The sequence below is a fragment of the Lepidochelys olivacea genome (genome assembly GCF_965140295.1).
Source record: "Lepidochelys olivacea isolate rLepOli2 genome assembly, chromosome: 11".
NCBI classification, from domain to species: domain Eukaryota; kingdom Metazoa; phylum Chordata; order Testudines; family Cheloniidae; genus Lepidochelys; species Lepidochelys olivacea.
In genome coordinates, this window is record NC_140421.1 from 57584012 (window position 1) to 57604273 (window position 20262).

At 43.1% G+C, this 20262-nt stretch overlaps 1 protein-coding gene across 1 annotated transcript in view; it reads right to left on the minus strand.

Moving 5' to 3' along the window:
- BOLL (boule homolog, RNA binding protein) overlaps positions 1–20262 on the minus strand; it is a gene marked incomplete at its 3' end in the record, with an annotated part of 80780 nt that overhangs the window by 40852 nt on the left and 19666 nt on the right. The window contains exons 3-6 of the mRNA XM_084643493.1: positions 19178–19269; positions 13998–14052; positions 7300–7375; positions 1997–2124 (exon numbers count right to left, since the gene is read on the minus strand). Of these exons, the coding sequence (XP_084499619.1) occupies positions 1997–2124; positions 7300–7375; positions 13998–14052; positions 19178–19269 (351 nt within the window). The remainder of the gene's footprint in view (positions 1–1996; positions 2125–7299; positions 7376–13997; positions 14053–19177; positions 19270–20262) is intronic.

The following is a 20262-nucleotide window of genomic DNA, read 5'->3' on the forward strand; positions in this document are numbered from 1 at the left end:
GAAAAGATGGGAGTTGCCTTACCAAGTGGGGGGTCAGTGCTAACGAGGCCAATTCAGAGTTGGAATTAATTTGCAAACTTGACACCATCAAATTAGGCCTGAATAAAGACTGGGAGTGGCTGGGTCACTACAAAAAGCAATTTTCCCTCTGTTGATATTCACCCCTTCTTGTCAACTGTTGGGAACAGGCCACATCCACCCTGACTGAATTGGCCTCATTAGCACTGACCCCCCCACTTAGAAAGGCAACTCCCATCTTTTCATGTGCTGTATATTTATACCTGCCTACCGTATTTTTCACTCAGTGCATCTGATGAAGTGGGTTATAGCCCACAAAAGCTTATGTCTAAATACATTTGTTAGTCTCTAAGGTGTCACAAGGACTCATTGTTTTTACTGATAGAGACTAACACGGCTACCCCTCTGAAACCTGTCATTGTATGATGCAGTTACAGTCAGAAAAGCAGCCAGTTCCTCAGCTGCCATCAAACATCATGAGAGACTAGGTGGGTAAGGTAATATCTTTTATTGGACCAACTTCTGCTGGTGAAAGAGACAAACTTTTGAGCTAACACAGAGCTCTTTGTCAGGTCTGGGAAACGTACTCAGAGGTTGTGTCTATACTAGAGAGTTTACAGTGGCACAGCTGTACTGTACTTCTTGGGGGGGGTAGAAGGGGAGGCTGAAGGATAGGATCATATTTTCAAAGGGTAGACAACGTGCCCACGCCCCACCTGACCACTAGCTGGCAATGTTAGTGGTTGTTCACCTACTGAGGGAAAGGAGGGGAAAAAGCCGGGGCGGGGAGAGGTTAGTGAGTTATAGATTGTTTATAATAAGCCATAAATCCAGTTGTCTCAATTCAGTCCATGATTTTTAGCTGGCACTTACCATCCCACACTGGAAGCCTTACAGGATAACACCAAACAATTACAACCCATATTCAATGAGGACCAAATCCTGAAAGAAATCTTTCCCACCTCTTCTGGCCTTCAAACAATTCCCCAACCTCTCCATGCTCATGATCTGAAGCAAGCTCCACGCAGACTAGGACACACCAACTGAAAGTGGTGCACACCCTGCCAGAACAACAGATGCAAAACCTATAGATATATCTTCACTACTATGATGATCATCACCCCCAGCAACATGCCTTTCAAGATCTATGGGTCTTATACTTGCCTATCACAACATGTGATGTACATCACCCAGTGCACTAAATGCCCCAATAACAACTATGTGGGTGAAACCAGACAATCATTACGCTCTCGAATGAATTAACACAGAAAAATGATGAGACAAAACTACTATATCATCTGTGGGTTAGCACTTTTCACAAAGGAAACCTGCACAATCCCTTCAAAAGAAGAACCTGGGAACTTAAATTCGTAATTTTGCTAGATACGAAAAATCATGGACCAAATAGAAACACTGGATTTATGGTTTATTCCAACAATCTATAACCCACAAGCCCCCCGCCCCCAGTTTTTTCCCCCTTCAATACCCCTAGGAGTGAAGAGGTGTTAAGGGGCCACTTCACCTTGAACGGTCCCTTGAAATATGTGTATGTGACATGTATTTATGCCAAGCAATCTGCTCCACCTTGTATTTAGCTGGGAAACACTGAGTACATTTCCCAGACCTGAAGAAGATCTCTGTGTAAGCTCAAAAGCTTGTGTCTCTCACCAGCAGAAGTTGGTCCAATAAAAAATATTACCTCACCCATCTTGTCTCTTTCATATTCTGAGACCAACACAACTATAACAATATTGCCTATAATTAAAGATAATGTACAGTTAACAAGTTTCATGGTAGTAATTAATTTTCTTCAGAGTTTTATCTATTTTGTATAACAAGGAGAGAGGAAAGAAGAAAACATGGAAAATACAATAAAGAAGCAAAAGGAAACAAGCTTCATGGAACAGAACCTTACCAACAAGCCAGTTGTGAGACATATGCAGTATTCTCAAATGATAATCTTTCAGATATTACTTACAGGCCATGGCTGTGGAACAGATGCAACTTCAGGAGTATGAAAGTAAGCTACTCCATTGTGATAAGTATAAGGATATCCAGTTGAAGTGGTCAAGTACATTGTTCCAGCTGCTGGCATTATGCTAGATCCTACAATAAACAAGGATGGCTGAAATTAAAATTAAACAAATTTGCAGCTTTTAAAACAAGTGAAGTAATAGAAAATTCCAATGCACATTTTAATTGCCAAACATATAACAAATTTTATACTTGATATATCTACTCCATGTTGCTGCTCTGCATCTCTCTGTAACAGGAATGTGTCTCAAACAAACCACAGATGCTGCAATGGCTCTGGTGGAGTGCATTTTTGAATCCTTGGCAGGAACTACGCTTCTAGCTAAAATGTAACATAGTTCTCTGTATCTTTTTATCCAGTGTGACAGCCTTTGTTTGCTAATAAGCTCTCTCTGACATCTTTCCCCATAGGCTATAAATAGTCAACTGGATTTTCTAAAGGCTTTTGTACTCTCTAGGTAAATACATTCTAATGTCCACATTATGCAGATAAAATTCCCTGGGTTGGAAACAGGGCTTTGAAAGAAAGCTAGGAGGGAGAGGTAGTAAATGGAAATTTGACACCATCTTGGACATGAAGCTAAGTTTGGGCCTCACAATCACCTGGACCTTATGTACCTAAGTGTATGGTAGTCTGGCCATTAATGCATCAGTTCTCCAGCTCTTTTGGCAGAGGCTTTAAGATGGCTTTAAGAAAAGCTGTCTTTAGAGACAGATGCACCAAAGACATTTTCTTGAGGGGCTCAAAGGGAGGATCCACGAGTTTAATCAGAGCAAGATTTAAGCCCCAAGAATAGAGAAGGCTCCCTTGTAGAAGGAAAAACATTGGTCATGCCTTTCAGGAACAAAGAAACAGTACAATCAGAAAATATAGATCTGTTTTTAATATGCCTGACAGCTAAATGCTCCTTAAGCCTGGATTTAAGGAGAAGGAAGTTGTCCAATGTCCTGATATCAACTTGGGGAGCCTTCAAAATCATCTCCAATGGTGTCAAAACTACTCTGAGACAACTGCAGATTTGAATCAGAGAGGTAAGTACAGAAGCAGAGTCAAGTGGTGGAAAAGTATGTGGTGAAATGGGCAGTAGCCTCAGTGGTGGTCCCCCATTCATGCAGTGGGAGAGAGAAGGGGTTCTTGGGATCTATAGTAATGACATGTCCAGGCTGATTGGTGCTCAGAGGTCTGCCACTGGAGATGTGTGTTGAAGAGACAGCTATAGCGTTAAAAATCTCCGAAATACTCTTGTGTTGAAGAGTAAGAGAGACCGTTCCGCCTCGTCTTTTGTTTGTGCCCCTCTAGTGGGGAGAAGTGCTTCCCGTTCTCTTTCTGATTTCCTGGAGGAGTCCTGTGGTGCCATAACTGATGTATTGGTGCTGGAGGACATGTTCAATATAGGACTTTGTGCTGGAAGAGAGGGCTGTGGTGCTGGATGAAGGGTTTGACCTGGGACTTTTCAAGCCTTATGCCACAGTGCCAGCTCAGTTTTTACTGTTGTGCCATAAACTGATTTTGATGCCACAGAACTGACAGGACTGACCACTGGTAGCTGAGGGAGTCTCTCCCTTTATGGGGCTGTAGCGGGGTGGCTACCCTGCTCCTAAAATAGAAGGGGTTAAAAGCAGCCCTGGAAAGGGCTGTGGCTGGCTGACTGGGGAAGCAGCCGCAGCTGGGCGACACCCCAAGCAGGACCCAGCTGGCCTGTATAAAAAGGCTGTGAGCCAGCGGCCCAAGGAGTCTCTCTCCAGGCTGGGAGAGAGCAGGGCCTGGCTGCCTGCCTGACAGTGTACTCAGGGTGGTGCAGTGCTGGGGAAGGAGCAGGCTGAGTGGGGGCGCTCCAAGCTGGCAACTCCCCAAACTGTAGGGCCTGGTCCAAGGCCCATAAAGGTACTGGGAGGCAGAGGAAGGCAACAGGTCCGAACCCCCTTGCCTATGATGAGTGGCCTTTACACTGCAGTCTGCCCCAGGGAGCGGGGGCTTGGTGATGACTGGCAGTAGCCCAGACTGAGGCAAGGCGGGGATAGTGGGTTGGGGGATTCCCTAGGAAGGGGAGATCCAGAGGCAGAGTGTGGGGGTACTGCCAGGGGGCAGAACCCCAGAGAAAGCAGCACTGGGGTCTGTTAGGGACATGGGGGCTAGAGCTGTGGCGGATCACCGGCCTGCAGAGGGCACTCTGGTGGCTGGATTCCCGATGACTATCAGCAGGAGGTGCCACAGGGGTGAGTCTGCTCCTTTACAGGAGCTAAGTAGATTCCAGTCTTGTGCCTTTGGTGGAAGATGGTGCAGAAGCCCAATGAGAAGGGTTTGTCTCAAAGAAGAGGACCTCAGGATTGATCATGGTCTTGACACCAGTCATGGGCCTGCCAGAGTTTCAGGCTGTACATGTTCTGAGGCCAGATGAGTCTGGAGCCTCAAGTCTCTCTCCCTTCCGGCCTGGGGAGTAAAGGCATAGTAATGGTAAGAAAGTTGGCTTTACTCAAAAACAGATGGAACTGGATGTGGGCATCAGACTCAGGAATACCCTGGGCAAGAGGAGCACCTCTTGAAGCCCTTACAGGGCTCAGGACCTGTCATAGTTCTGGTAAAGGAGCCCAGAGATAGGCCAAGGGAATGGCTACTTACACTATTCTAAAGTTAACTAACTATACTACACTACACTAAACAATACTAACTATTTACAGACTTACAAGAAAAGGTTATAAGGTAGTCTAGCCCTGAGGACAGGACATGGTGAGTTCCGTCTGCTCTCTGCAGTGGCAATGAAGGAGCTAAGTCAGTTAGGGTGCATACTCCACTATATAGAGTAAGGCGATGATGTCATTCTTGTGTACTCCCAATGGAATAGGTTTTCAAGGCAGTTCGGCAGCTCAATACCAGGAGATGCCAAACCCACAAAATATAACACACAGAGGCCCCTGGAGAAGAACAAAATGCTTTATACTCTATTTAGTTTGTAAAACAAAACTCTGTAATACAGATAAAAGCAATTACAATGCAAAGGTACTGAAATATGACTGTCCTGGGTAAGCTAAGCCTTTTATCTATGGATTCACACTCTTTGACAAGACACTTCATCAGTACGATTTCAAAGTCTTCCCAAAACTCCAAAAATGGAAACTAAAAAAACAGGGATGCAATTTTGGATAAGCAGATTGTTGTAATTTAATGCAAAATAACGTTAAAAAACTTAACAGTAGAGCTGGTTGAAAAATTTCCAAATTCCCAATGTCGACAAATTTTTCATCCATTTTAAACATAAAAAATCAAGTTTTTATTAAAATTTAGTTTTTCAATTAGCTCTAGTTAACAGTACCTAAAAACGGTTCATACGAAGACTTTATTATGAATAATCTTTTGCTTTAAGAAAATAAATTCCTGAACACTTCAAAGCTGTCTAATCAGGTCAAAATGAAACTAATCATTAACTAAGTATCACAAACCACAACCCCAGTATTAGAAACATCTGAAGAGGTAAAATGTAAGAAAGGGGAACTAAACAATTCCTCAGCAAATGCTATTACCGAAGTCAGAAGTAAAGGTGGAAAAATAACTAGTTGACAATCCTATCAATCTTGGAAGTTTGTAATTTGGTATCAGATAAGTTAAAAGTAATGACAAGCTAAACTTGTGGGAGACTAACTATAGACTCACAGAAACTGAAGACAGTGGAAGCCTATTCCATCCCCTTCCAATTCAGTATTCCCTATGCTATATATTTATTAGTACAACATTCAGTTAACTTAAAAAATATTTCAAGCAATATTGCTTTTGTTACTTCTCTTATGAGACCATTCCACACCCCAACAGATTTCAATCTCTGAAATTTATTTCTGATATTCAGCCTAAATTTTCCATTTATAAATTACATTCTTTTGCTGATGGTTATAGCCCTTCACTGTCCTAAGTAGCTGGTCTCTTAACTTGTGTTTTCACTTTCCAGATATTTATAGGTTATTATCGAACACCACACCAACCCTTAGTCAGAACTTATTTAGGATATTCATAATAATTATCTTCTCTCATTAGGTCAGTTCCTCTAGATCCCTAATTGTATTTGTTGATCTTCTCTAAATTCCTCCCACTTTGTCTGCTCTTTCTGGTAATACAGTGCACTCAAGTAAATGGAATATTTCAAATGTGTTTGCTCCAGAGGAACACAGAGAGGGACCTCCTTTGTTCCATAACATGGTGCCTTTTGGGTATGCAAGCCCAAAACTACATTGCCTTTTTTTTTTTTGCTGACATACCACAGCAGTATCAGGTATAGAAATACCTTCCTTCTCATGTAAAAATCTACAAAAAGGGACCACCAACCATCAAAGATTTTTTGAAAAGTTTTTGAAGAACTGAAGCGGCACTGCATCATCCCTGTTCTCTAGTGTGACACTATGGGACAGGTGACACTAGAGAATAGGCAGTGGGAGTAGATATCTAAACATACATATGCCAAAGAGCCTCTTGTATAAATGTCCCAAATCTCATGCATCCCTGGCTTTACTCAGAGAACGTCCCTCCGTCTGTTAGGCGCAACCTCTGGAGTAGATAAGAGGAACATGTGCCACCCACAATATATTATCTCATTTAAATCTCCTTCAGTGTGGCTGTAGGATGAATACACTCTCACTTCGTGCCATCCTTAAACCGTATATCACTGCTGTCTCGTCGTGCCTCGGGCCACTTCCAGCACATCTGAATCCACTGCTGTGCTACCACTGGTTATACTTCAATAGCTATGACCTTTGAACATGGCTTCACACAGCACACATGGGGATTTAATGTTCGTTAGAGCAACATATGTAGCATGTCAATATAACATGTGCCCTGTTTCCAATAGGAAAATGCTGTATACAGCAAACTGTCACATACGCTTTCCCTGCAGTTAAAACACATTTGTCTTTAGCTTTGAGGCTCTGTCACAATAAGGGCCTGTGGCAGCTAGGAAGGGGCATACTGCCATACCAGAGAGTCACATTCCATGCAGCCTACCCACATTCAAGTGGATACAGTCTTCATCCATTGGATCCCTTCCATGCAATATACAAAGGAACATACAGTAGGAGGTTAAAGGATGGTGCCTGGAAATCTGGTTCTTTTGACATTTTTGTTAGTATGTCAGTGCTTCCACATGCTGACTATTCTGATCATATTCAATGCTCTGGATTAGTACAGTACAGGTCCAACACAGATATTTTTGGTTAAGAGTTCTATTTATATCACATACAGCTAAAGAATATAATGAAAATACATACGAGGAATCCCTACTTGTTGTTTTCTTATTGCTGGACCAATATTCAGTTTCTTATCCTTATAATTAAGTTTTTCAGCCTAAAACAAACAAAGAAAAACACTTAATATTCAGTACTTTTACTTCTTATTTTTTGGGTCCATATAACTACTGAAAGTAAAACTAGAAGTAGATGATAGTGAACACACCCAAGAAGCTTCTTTCAGATCTCTGATAGTGTTCCTCAAGTACTAAAAAAACCCACTTTTATTATCTAAGTCCTTGGCTTCATTTTGCAAAAATTACCAATTGTGCTCCAATATGTACATGGTGCTTACTGTGATTTGGGCAAATGCTAAATAAAATTTACTTCTGAATGCTAATGGAGCTTCCTGACCAGCTACCAGAGACATAAATAACTGCTAGTAAAAACACTAGTTTTACTTTTTTCCTTTTAAAAAATGTCGTCATAAAAATATTTGAGTTTACTTTAAAAAAAAATTAACTATATTAAAACATGCAATTAATACACTGCAAGGCTACTATATACTTTATAACAGTTGACAGCAATAATTCAGCTGGTGTGCTGTAAATTCACACTCTGAGGGCTTGGATACACTTGCGAGTTAGAGCAGCCTCGGACGCCCTAACTCATGATGCGTCTATGCTGGCAAGGTACGTAAAGCTCCCGGACTCCGTGGCTGGAGGGCTCCTGGTAGTCTACCTCCACAAGAAGCATAACGCTTCCTGCGCCCCGGCTGGAGCACCACGGCGCCAGTGTGGATGCCCTGATCTATTAATGCGCTCTGATCGGCCTCCAAAAGTGTCCCACAATGCCTGTTCTAGCCACTCTGGTCATCACTTTGAACTCTACTGCACTGCCCTCTGGTGACCGACTGTCAAAGCTGCCCTTTAAATTCTCTGGGAATTTTGAAAATCCCCTTCCTGTTTGCTCAGTAAGGCATGGAATGCTCTCAGTGAATCTTTCCTGGTCACCTCGCCTTAGGGCGACCAGACAGCAAGTGTGAAAAATCAGGACAGGGGGTGGGGAATAATAGGAGCCTATATAAGAAAAAAACCCAAAAATCGGGACTGTCACTACAAAAACAGGACACCTGATCACCCTACTATGCCCCCACACACCAGGCAATCCCCAGTGTGGAGCAATGGTGAGGTACTGGACCTCATCAGTGTTTGCGGGGAGGAAGCTGTCCAGTCCTGGCTTTGCTCCAGCCGCAGGAATTACGATACCTTTGGGCAGATATCAAGGGACATGATGGAAAGGGGCCATGACCGGGACGCACTGCAGTGCAGGGTTAAAGTGAAGGAGCTGTGGAATGCCTACCACAAAGCCTGTGAGGCAAAACACCGCTCCGGTGCTGCTCCCACCACCTGCCGTTTCTACAAAGAGCTGGACGCAATACTTGGGGGCAACCCCACCTCCACTCCGAAGACCACCACGGACACTTCAGAGCCCAGTTCAGCAAGGCAGGAGGAGGAAAGCAAGAGCGAGGGTGCTGAGGAGGAGGGAGACAGCCTGGCATCCCTAGATGCATGCAGCCAGAAGCTGTTTTCAAGCCAGGAGGAAGGTAGCCAGTCGCAGCGGATGGTGCTTGGGGAAGGACAAACACTAGAGAAAGTATCCGGTAAGCTGCTTTTATTTTGGGAAGGAAGTTGTTCGGTGCGGGCTCTTGGGGCGAAGAGGGTTAGGGCTGTATGCGTGCCTAGATGCAGAATAGGGCATTGATGTGCTCTCTCACATCGCGGTAATTGGCCTCAGTGATCTCTTCAAAGGTCTCATGCAGAAGCTGGGCAATCTGCTTGCGCAGGTTCCTTGGCAGAGCTACTGTGCTCCTTGTCCCAGTAAGGCTAACATGTCTGCGCCACTGTGCCGTGCGGGCGAGGGGACCATTCCTGCACACAGGCAAGCTGCCTATGGGCCAGGGCGGAAGCCGCACTGTAGTAGAAGACCCTCCCTTGCTTTCCAGGTCACCCTCAGCAGCAAGATATCTTCCAGGACAAACTCCTGTGGAAAATGTGGGGACAGTGTTCAGTATAGGGGCCCCCTGCACCTCTTGGCTCTCCCCAAGGCACAGAACCCCAGAGGACAGTACGGCCGTGAAACAATCATGCCCCTTGCCCCTGTGCTTACTCACCATTTTGGGGCTCCTGTGGGTTATGTGTGCTTGCTTTGGGAGGGGCAATTTCTGCTATTGTGTACACTGTGCTTGTCTTTAAGTATGGCCAAATCATTGCTGTGTCTGGTGTGAACAATGCTGCCTCTTTTAAGTGTTGCATTTTGGCTTTACAGATGCAACCTTGAGATCCCAGCTGTCCTTGTTATCAACGTCTGAAAGACTCCAAAGAATCAGGAGGTGTATGCAAAAAAGCAAAGAGGACATGCTGCATGATGTCATGCAGCAGTCCCTTAATGAAAATTAAAAAGGACAGGAGGGTCCGCCAGCAGAATGCGGATGGCCGGCACCAAAGCATGGAGTGCCAGCTAAGCATCATGGAGTGCCAAGCGGACTCGATACAGGCGCTTGTAGCAATGCAGGGGGAGCACTTCCGTGCCCGCCCCCCCTTCAGCCCTTGTCCCAAAACTCTTTCCCTTGTGGCCCCATGTCACCGCCAACCCACTTTTCCCAACATCCGGGTTCTTAACGCCACCAGCTGCCTCCAACACCTGTAGCTTCACCACCCAGCCCTGCAAACTACGACCCTTACCCACTGCACTCAACCTCTATCACCATGCATTTTAGCCATCCTGAAGTGCAGCACCCATTGCACAGCTCTCCGGACAGGAAGGCTGAGTATGCTAGGACATACGCAAACCTGTGATTGTCCCGTTCCCCACCTCACCCTCTTCCCTTGTCCCACACAGCACAGATGTGTCATGCCCTTTCTGTTTCCCAAGCAGTTGTTTCTTTGCAATAAATGAATTTTTTGGCTTTGAAAACATTCTTTATTATTGCATTAAGTAAAAGATACCATAGCCCAGGAAAGCACCAGGCACTGCAAGTCAGTGCATCATATGTAGCAAACACAGATTCCTACTAACATTGGAACCACTGCACTTCACTCCCATGTAGGGCACCAAACATTACTGGTGGCTTTCAGCCTCAAATTTCTCCCTCAAGGAATCCCTAATCCTTGCAGTGCTGTGCTGGCCCCTCTAATAGCCCGGCTCTCTGGCTGTTCAAATTCAGCCTCCAGGTGTTGAACCTCTGAGTTCCATGCCTGAGGGAATCTTTCAACCTTCCCTTCACAAATGTTATGGAGGGTACAGCACGCAGATATAACCGTGGGGATATCATTGGCCAGGTCCAGCTTCCCATACAGACAGCCACAGCAGCCCCTTAAACGGCCAAAAGCACACTCCACAGTCATTCTGCACCAACTCAGCCTGTTGTTGAACTGCTCCTTGCAGCTGTCAAGGCTCCCTGTGTAGCCACGGCATTAAAGGGTAAGCAGGATCTCCAAGGATCACAATGGGCATTTCGACTTCCCCTACGGTAATCTTCTGGTCTGTGAAGAAAGTCCTGGCTTGCAGCTTCCTGAACAGGCCTGTGTTGCGAAAGATGCGTGCGTCATGCACCTTTCCGGATCAGCCTGTGTTAATGTCAATGAAACGCCCATGGTGATCCACAAGCGCCTGGAGAACCATCAAGAAATACCCCTTCTGATTAACGTACTCTGAGGCTAGGTGGGCTGGTGCCAGAACTGGAATATACTTCCCATCTATCACCACTCCGCAGTTAGGGAAACCCATTTGTGCAAAGCCAGCCACAATGTCATGTACGTTACTCAGAGTCACAGTTCTTCTGAGCAGGATGCGACTAATGGCCCTGCAAACTTGCATCAACAGGATTCCAACGGCCGACTTCCCCACTCCAAACTGGTTAGCGACTGATCAGTAGCTGTCTGGAGTTGCCAGTTTCCAGAGTGCAATAGCCACCTGCTACTCTACCAGCAGGGCAGCTCTCAATCTCGTGTCCTTGTGCTGCGGGGTGGGGGCGATCTCAGCACACAGTCCCATGAAAGTGGCTTTTCTCACCTCAAAGTTCTGCAGCCACTGCTCGTCATCCCAGACTTGCATGACGATGTGATCCCACTACTCAGTGCTTGTTTCCTGAGCCCAAAAGCAGCGTTCCACGGTGGTGAGCATGTCCATGAATGCCACAAGCAATCTCGTGTGGTGTGCGTTATGTGAGTCGACATCATCCTCGGACTCCTCACTGTCAGTTTGTAGCGTAAGGAGTAACTTGACTGCAATTCATGACGTGTTGGTGAGACCCATCGGCATATTCCTCAGCAGTTCAGGATCCATTCCCACAGACCGAAAGGGAAGACAGAGCGCACAGTACAAAAACCATTGAAAGATGGTGCCAAATGTGGACGGAAGCACAGGGATTGCTGGGATGCAAAGTGATGCATCAGGGGTATTGGGACAGGACCCAGAATGCCCTACACCCTCCCACCCCCTTCCCACAAGCCACAGCACCAGAATGGGAAGAGATGCTCTGTAGGATAGCTGCCCATAATGCACCGTTCCCAATGCCACTGCAAGTGGCGCAAATGTGGCCACACCAGTGCGCTTGCAGCTGACAGTGTGAACACAGTGCAGCGCTTTCCCTGCTGCTGTCTCTAAGGGCTGGTTTAACTCACAGCGCTCTACATCTGCAAGTGTAGCCATGCCCTGAGGCTTGCAGCAGAGTAACCTGCTGTGCAGGTTAGTGCTGTCTACACTGGGAGTTAGGTCAGCTTAAAGACATCACTCTGGAGTATGGATTTTTCACACCCCTGAGTAACACAGCTAAGCTGACTTAATTTTCTAGTGTAGACCAGGCCAAAGTGTAAATTCAAGTAGGATGGGGCTACTTTTATTTACATCTTCTTTCAGCTCCTCATCATTTAAAGGAAAACAACAAAAGTGACTATAAAAATACTGTCAAATGCACAAAGTAAACCAACTGCAAACTTTCACTAATATCTTTCATTTATAGTAGATGTAAGTATTACTTTGCATCTGCAGTAGTTAAAACAAAAATCAGACAGCAATGTGATTTTTAAATTGTAAGTGTCCCTTTTATCCTGCTTCTGCAAAAGGAAATCTGGAGGAACCAGAGGGCCTGATTCTCCATTTCCCTGAACACTTTGTAGTCATTTACACCAGGACAAAATGGGTGTAAAATCAGAATCAGGACCCACGTTTCCACTGCCAGAGCTAGAAGGTTCAAGTACCAGATACAATATATACATTAGGGAGCTAACAATAAAACCTCAAACCTTTTGCAGTTTTATTATCCAGAATATTTATTTAAAGGAAATGTATAAAGATATCAGTTGCAGTCAAGTCCAAAGGCAACAGTCAGAGAACAGAATACTTTCCTCCTCCGGGCCCCAATTCAGCAAGATATTTAAGCACTTGCGTAACGCTAAGCACTGTGTATGTGCTTAAAAATTAGGCACGTGCTTTGCTGAATTTGAGCTCTGGAACACAAAGGATGGTACTATGTGTTCTCTTTCATGGCAAATAAACCTATTTAATGGAAAGCAGCAAGTGAGACACGATAACAAGTGTACAGTTTCCAGAGCCAAATTGCTTCCTGACACAGGTGGTGGGAACAAGCACCTCTCTGGTGATTGATGTTATATATTACATTGGTATTATCAGTCAGAATTTGGACTGCTTTTATATATATATGTATGTATGTATTATTTTAACTAGAGTTGGTCAAAAATGGGAAATACCATTTCATAAAAATTTCATTAAGAATTTTCCAGCTCTTTGAATAAAATTTTCAATAAAATTTCAATATTTTAAAAATTTCAACCAGCTCTACTTGTTGATAGGCCTCCACTCAGTCTAGAAGAGGCTTTGCTTGAGATAACATCCTCTGGTCTTCTTCAGGGAACTTCATGAACACAACTGAGCCCATGGCTCATCCAGCCAACATAGCCCAAGCAGGCCAAAAGAACAGGTTGCAAAAGGCTAAGGTTGTGGAGCCATCATGGCTTCCTATATCCTAAGAGAAGGACAAGAAAGAATATCCTGGCAGCTAAGAAAGGTCCATTCTGGGGCAAACCTCACATTCGCAGGAGCAAGAATTAAGCATATCTGGAAGTGGGCCTCACAGATCTCAGAGTTTTTTGAGTGAACCTCAGTGGTTCCTCCTTGATGAGAGTGAGGTTAACTTCAATTTCTCTCATGATCTCAGCCTCAGCCCTAAAAATACAGTCTCCTTTACAGATGTCTTATGACAGCTGGATTCTCTACTCAAGAAAATCAAAGCACCAGCAGGAACTTCAGATCCAAGTGAGCAGTATACAAGGAAGAGGCTGGAAACAGTTATCTCTACAAAGTTAAGGTACCTGACACTGAACCATCAGCTTCACCTGCCTTAGTCAGCTCCACAGACTCCCAGCACCCACCCTCCCTTAAAACTAAATCTCTGAGATGTCTTCTTGGATGTTCTGTGGGTTCAGAAGGGAAAATAATGCTACTGCTACTTCTCTTCATCCTTCTGTACCAGGAAAAGAAAGCAACAAATCTGACAAACTGGCCCACAGACATCCTGGGCTTCTTTAATACCTTCAAATCCAAGCAGGTAAACACAGAAGGGACAAATATCCACTGGTAATGGATGTCTGCAAGCACTAATACCAAATTAAAGAATTTACCTAAACAATGAGTATAATGATGATTATATATCATCTTACCTCTTGTAAAATTTTTTGTGCATCTTCTTGAGTTTCAAAAGTGATGAAACCATACCTAAATAAAAATTACATGAATTATTTTTCTTGGCATACTACTTTATAACCTAAAACATGTTATATATTACATATTACACAAAATACTATGTTAAAACATTAAGTTTGAAAAGTAAAGCACTAAGAAGTTAATAAATGACAAATAAGGTTGCTGTGGCAACCTTAATTTGGCCCCAAATGCGTATGAACTATAATAGTCTTTAATTACATGATCACATTCTATTTTTCTCACAGGACCACTGTCTCATTCAGTGAACAGTGCTTAATGAGCAGCTATTCAATATTTTGTTTTATCTTCACTGTTCAGTGCGTGGCCCTGGCCCAGGCCCAGGCCCTGCTCTGAAGACAGAATTAACATCCTCATGGGCTTTTTTATAGTGATCATCACTATAATATGACTGCTTTATAAACATTAATGAATTTATTTTCACAGCACCTGTGAGAGGAAGGGGTATTATTATCCACATTTTACAGATGGGGAACTGAGTCACAGAGAGATTAAAATCAAAAGTATCCACTACATTTTGGTGCCCAATTTACTGTATACTATCCAAACCCTTCTCTGAAGGCATAATTATTAATATCCTCATGGGCTTTTCTATAGCACTGGCCAACAGCATCTAAATTCTTCACAAATATTAATTAATTAATTTTCACAGCATCCTGTGAGGTGACAGAGTGGTATTATCCTACTTTAGAGATGGTGAACACAGGAACAGAAAGTTTAAGGTAAAAATTCTTCACTGATTTTGGATGCTCAATTTGAGACACCTGTGACCTGATTTTTCAGCACACTTAGCATCATATAGCATTTTGTATGTTCAGACACAGGTTCCTATTGACATCAGCTGATGCTGAGAGTACTTAACACTTCTGAAAATTAAACACCAGGGTATCAAGTGGGGCACCCAGAAAATGAGGAATACACAATTAGTGATCACCTGTGAAGAGTTTGGTTTAAGTGACTTGCACAGCATCATCTAGAAACTCTGTAACATGGGCTGGGATAGAATCTCATTCTCCAGAGCAATATTTAACTGCTTTAACTATGAAATCATCCTTTTTCTTCCTGCAGTCCACTGCTTCATTCGCTACAGAACTTCCAATTTCTGCAACAAATAAAGCCGGGGTCTTATAGACAACAACCTCCTTCACTACACAACCTGATTCATTGTAGGGTGACCAGATGAAACGGGCAAAATATTGGGACACATGGGGGAAGAAAAAAAAAAAAGCAGCCGGAGCGGAGTTGCCAAAGCACAAAAAAAAAAAAAAAAACCTGCCGGAGTGGCCAAAGCTGCAATATCGGGACAAATGGCATCCTGACCATGCATCGGTCGGGACATGGGACAAAGAACTAAAAATCGAGACAGTCCCGATTTTATCGGGACGTCTGGTCACCCTAGATTCATTCCCACAGCAGGTCCATCCTCTGCCAAGAATGAGACAGGGGTCCTGTGGAAAAATAGTGTGTGATTATGTAATTTTAGAGAATGTATTATAATGCATATACACAAGAGATCACTTACTTTTGAGTGCTTGCCTTTGCAGTCTTAATGTTCTTCTAAACACTATTTTTTGTTTTTTATTTTAAATTTTAAAAAAGCAAACTGAAAAAAACAAACTTCATCCTACTGATATCCAAACGGTTCATCAGCAAGGTTGGAATCTACAGAGTCTGTGAATCCATCACACAGACCTCTGTCACTTGAGATAACTATGTAACTGATAGCTGTGATGGTAAGTTGTCATCCTCTGTGTGGACCGGAATTAAAGAAGAATGAGACACACACGTAACCTGTCGGTTTCAAATGTATTTGGTAAGAGCAGAATAATGGTGAGACACAGGGATCTTGGATTCCTTCTGCAGACCTTTTGCTTTCCCACCCTGGCTTCTTGTTCTAGTCCAATTCTCCCTGGATACCCAGTCACAGTCTCCAAGGCTCAGATTTCTAAACTCAGTCTCAGACTATTTACTTAGTGCAAATCTCCCCCCACTCCCAGTCTTCCCCCCTCCCCACACCCAGTACCAGTCCCATTGCCCAACCTGTCCTCTTTTTACCACTTCAGACTCCTCAGCCTATCTGCTTCTCCCTTCTCGCACCACTAGCTCTTAGTCATAGTCTTCCTCATCCAGTCTCATCTCCCACCCCTCCCTGTCTCCTGATCTCAGTCTTTTTGCTTAAATAGTCCCAGTTCTACCCCTGTGCCACAGCTCCTTGTCAGATGTCTGCCCTCCTCAGTTTCCTTTTCCACACTGGTTCCTAATCCAAGTCTCCTTGTCCAGCTACTCCCAGTCCCCTCTCTCACCCCATCCAATCTCACTGTCCCACTCCCCCCTAGCCAACAGGTTCCAAGCTCACCATTCCTCTCACCAGCTCGCAGTCCCAGTTTCCTTGCCCAGCTAGCCCCAGTCTTTGTCCCATCCCAACTCCCACTTTTTCTCTTCCTCTTCCCTCTAGCTCCCCGCTCTAGCTCTTGTCCCTTCAGCATTTGAATCAGGCAACTTCCTCCTCCATGCTGCAGGGCCCAATGAGGGGAGGGTTCATTAAGAACACAAGAGAGACAGTTTCCCTGTTCCAAGTTTAGGTGCCTGGACCCAGCATCCAGAGTGACTGGAATCTTCAAGAATGTAGTTGCTAAAATCAAAGTCTCTATTGAGCATGTAGAAAAGAAGTACTTGTGGCACCTTAGAGACGAACAAATTTATTTGAGCATAAGCTTTCGATGAAGTGAGCTGTAGCTCATGAAAGCTTATGCCAAATAAATTTGTTTGTCTCTAAGGTGCCATAAGTACTCCTTTTCTTTTTGCGGATAAAGACTAACACGGCTGCTACTCTGAATACTGAGCATGTGTAAACTATGATTTTTCAAAGGCTTGTAACTGAGCCAAATTTGGGGCAATTTTCATGGGAATGGCAAAAGGAACATACCTGACACAAAGGACACTCCTCTTGCCAAATCTCAAGTTTCCAAATCTCCAAAGCATGGGGGCACTGGAGCTTTTCAAAGAAAAGGTCATCAGAGTTTTTTAAAATGGGCAAAGTAATGTATTTTTTCCAAGCTTCATATTCAGAAATTTTCCAGGTAAATTCAGCTTGAGACAGATACCTGTCATGCAAGATTTCAGCCAAAATGGTTAAAATTTGGCAAAGTTATAAGCAATTAAAGATGGGGTGTTTACGATGGGAAGTGCCGAGCAACCTTATTAATAGAAAGTGCTACCAGACTCATCTGTAATGACTGTAAACCTACCGACTTTTACTTTTTAAGGAAGCAAAAAATAAAATAAAATGACACTTCTAAAAGGAAGTTGGGACTCTATTTAAAAACGATAGCATATATGAAAGTTCTGGCTAAAGTTCAAAGTAATAGTAAGGGGAGCTGCAAACTCGTAATGAACTAAAATATTAAAAAACAAAAATCACAAAGCATTTTGGCTAACACACAAGAGCTTAACTTCAGTTTCCTTTCTCTTTTTCTTACACAGCTGCTCTGAGGAAAGGCAATAAGAAGATCTTATTAAAGAGACTGAAGCAAAAATACCTGTGGGAAAAAAGGGTGCTACACCAAGATATTGAGTCAACCCTATCTTGGGGAATGTTTTTGTAATAGGCTTTTTGCTTATGTTGAGAAAAATTTACTGCTGCTGAAAAATCTTGTTTGTTAGAGCAGTTTTATTGCTGCTAAATCAACCTACCAGCTTAAAATAGATAAGTAAGTTAATTCAAAATTTAAGGTTTCTACAGCAAAGTTTCCTCATCCACATTTCATGTTTGTTATTTATTATTGGCATTCTGGTAGCATCAATGTGCTAGGTGACGATTACACACCAAGGAAGATACAGTCCCTGCCATAAAGAGCTTCCAGTCTAAGAAAAAAAACAACATAAAAACTTTGAGGGAGAGGAATGGATTAAAGCAGGTAAGCAAAATATATACTCTTCAGCTACTCCTCCACCTATTAGTATTAGTCGGCTAGCTTCTTTTAGGTGTCAAGGCTGAAGTAGAACTGAAGCAGAGATTTGGAGGATAGGGTAGATGCCTTATGGATCAGTTCAGGGAAGGAATTCTGTGAGTTACCAAGGGGTGCACTGGAAGAAAACACGAAAACCACTGTCAGAGAGGTAGATAAATGGAGGTGGCAACAGTGGCAGGTGCAGACATTGGGGATACCATGATGAGAGACAAATGCAGTTAAGTAGCGAGGGGCAGAGTTGGTAATAACCTTGAAGGTGAGTAGAAAAGCTCCTCTTCTGGTGTGGGGCAGAAGCTTCTTCCTTCTGTGTTCAGAGTGAGTTTCAGAGATTGCAGTGACAAGGGATGAGGATGAATGAAGCTGCAAGTTGTCTCACATCTGCAGACTTAAGGTGCTGAAAACTATGACAGCCTCATACATAAGAATGGATCTAATATTTATGCAGGTACTCCATACCCCCTATTACAAGGGTCCTACTGCAACTCTTAGATGTGCTACACAGAACTCATAACTCGGGGGAAAGCGATGGTGATTTTATGCCACCTTTACACTCTCCTGATTTTGTGCTGCTCTGTGGCCCCTGGCATAACAGACAACCCTAGTGGCTTGCCTAAGTCATGGCAGCATGTCCCCAGTTACCTATATGCAACATAAATGTTCACAGTGCTACATGTTGTGGTCCTGCCAGCAACATGTCCCTTCCACCCTGCCCCCAGTATGCCCCCTGCACTAGAGCTTGCAAGCGGCTCTTCAGAATACAGCCTTAGTTCCTGAGCTGGGGGAATCTGTTCCTGATTGGATTCAAGTTTTCAGAGCTCCTTTATTCCACTCTGACCCTTTTACATGATGAGGTTCTCACCCATATTGTAACACAATGGACATTCTTGCCAGTGAAACTCCAGGTTAAAGTGAAGTCTAAGTGCTTAAAGAGGAGGAAAATAGTGATGTTAACCATATATTTATCAACACCACCATTCTGGGACACTGTAAGAAAGAAAACAAATGAACTGAAACTTGAGTGTGTCATATAATGCGATGCCAGTAATAACGTTATAAGCCACAAAAATCACAATCAACTTCTATTCTACTTATTCCACTTACTATTATGTTTTCAGAGTCCACAATGGATATATTGCAACTGTACTAACCCCTTTGATACTCCAGCTCTGTCATTTACTATCTTCACTTCTTTCACGCACCCATACTGGGCAAAAAACTTCCTTAGGTCATTTTCGTTAGTCTAGTAAAATAAAGCAAAAGAACAAAAAGAATACAAATAGGTTTGTTTAGTTATTAAATAAGAAATAACCACAAGATTGCTTTGGTTTGGACACACTGATCAACAAACTACTTGTAAATCCTGGGAGCAACTATTTATTAAAAAAACTAGAAATAGAGAAAAGCCTCCAAGGTGAATGTTTCTGTGACTCTTTTGGGGAGACGGTGGGTGTGGGGGCGGGAGTGGAGCGTGAGAGCGAAAGAGAGAGCAGGTAGTAATCTCAGTTTTTCTCTTACATGGTTTTAATCTTCAGAAATAAATCTAAGTATCTACTGAATTTACATTATAATTTTACTTCAATAATCTTCCCTTGTAACTTAATTATATCTGAATTCCATTTTGTCTCAGACAAGTCTTTCAGTTCTATATTTTAGTGTCATTTACAACATGAGGCATTATAATTTAGAGATCACTTTAAAACTTAAAACTAGGCATGTGTGTGTAGACTTCCACGAAGAATTTGCTAAGTTTGGAAAACAATCATTAAGATAAAGTGACGTTATTAGTCCATATTATGCAGGTCAAACAAAATTATCAAAATGGTCCCTTTTTATCATAAAGTTTATTACTGAAACACTGTGTACCACATATGCATAATATGGTCATTTTCTGTACTATTAAAAACATGCATCTAGTATGGTCTTCCAGACATACATTTATGTATCTAGAAGTAGACACTGAAATAAATACACCAGGCATTTGAATGTCTGATCCTGTGTGACCGTTGATTTGGCATGTGTTGAACCTCATGCTTCAAGGAAGTGTGCTGGTGAACATTGATCTTTGGATGCCTCAAGCCACTCCTGGATGGATCTAGAGTTCTCAGAGCCTCAAGGAAGTACTCAGAAGTTTTAATGTGTTTCTTTGATTCACCAGTCATTTTAAAAAATGTATGGTATATGTTGGAAAAATTCTTCTTCCACTTCTCCAAGGCTTACACTGCCTTGTATATGC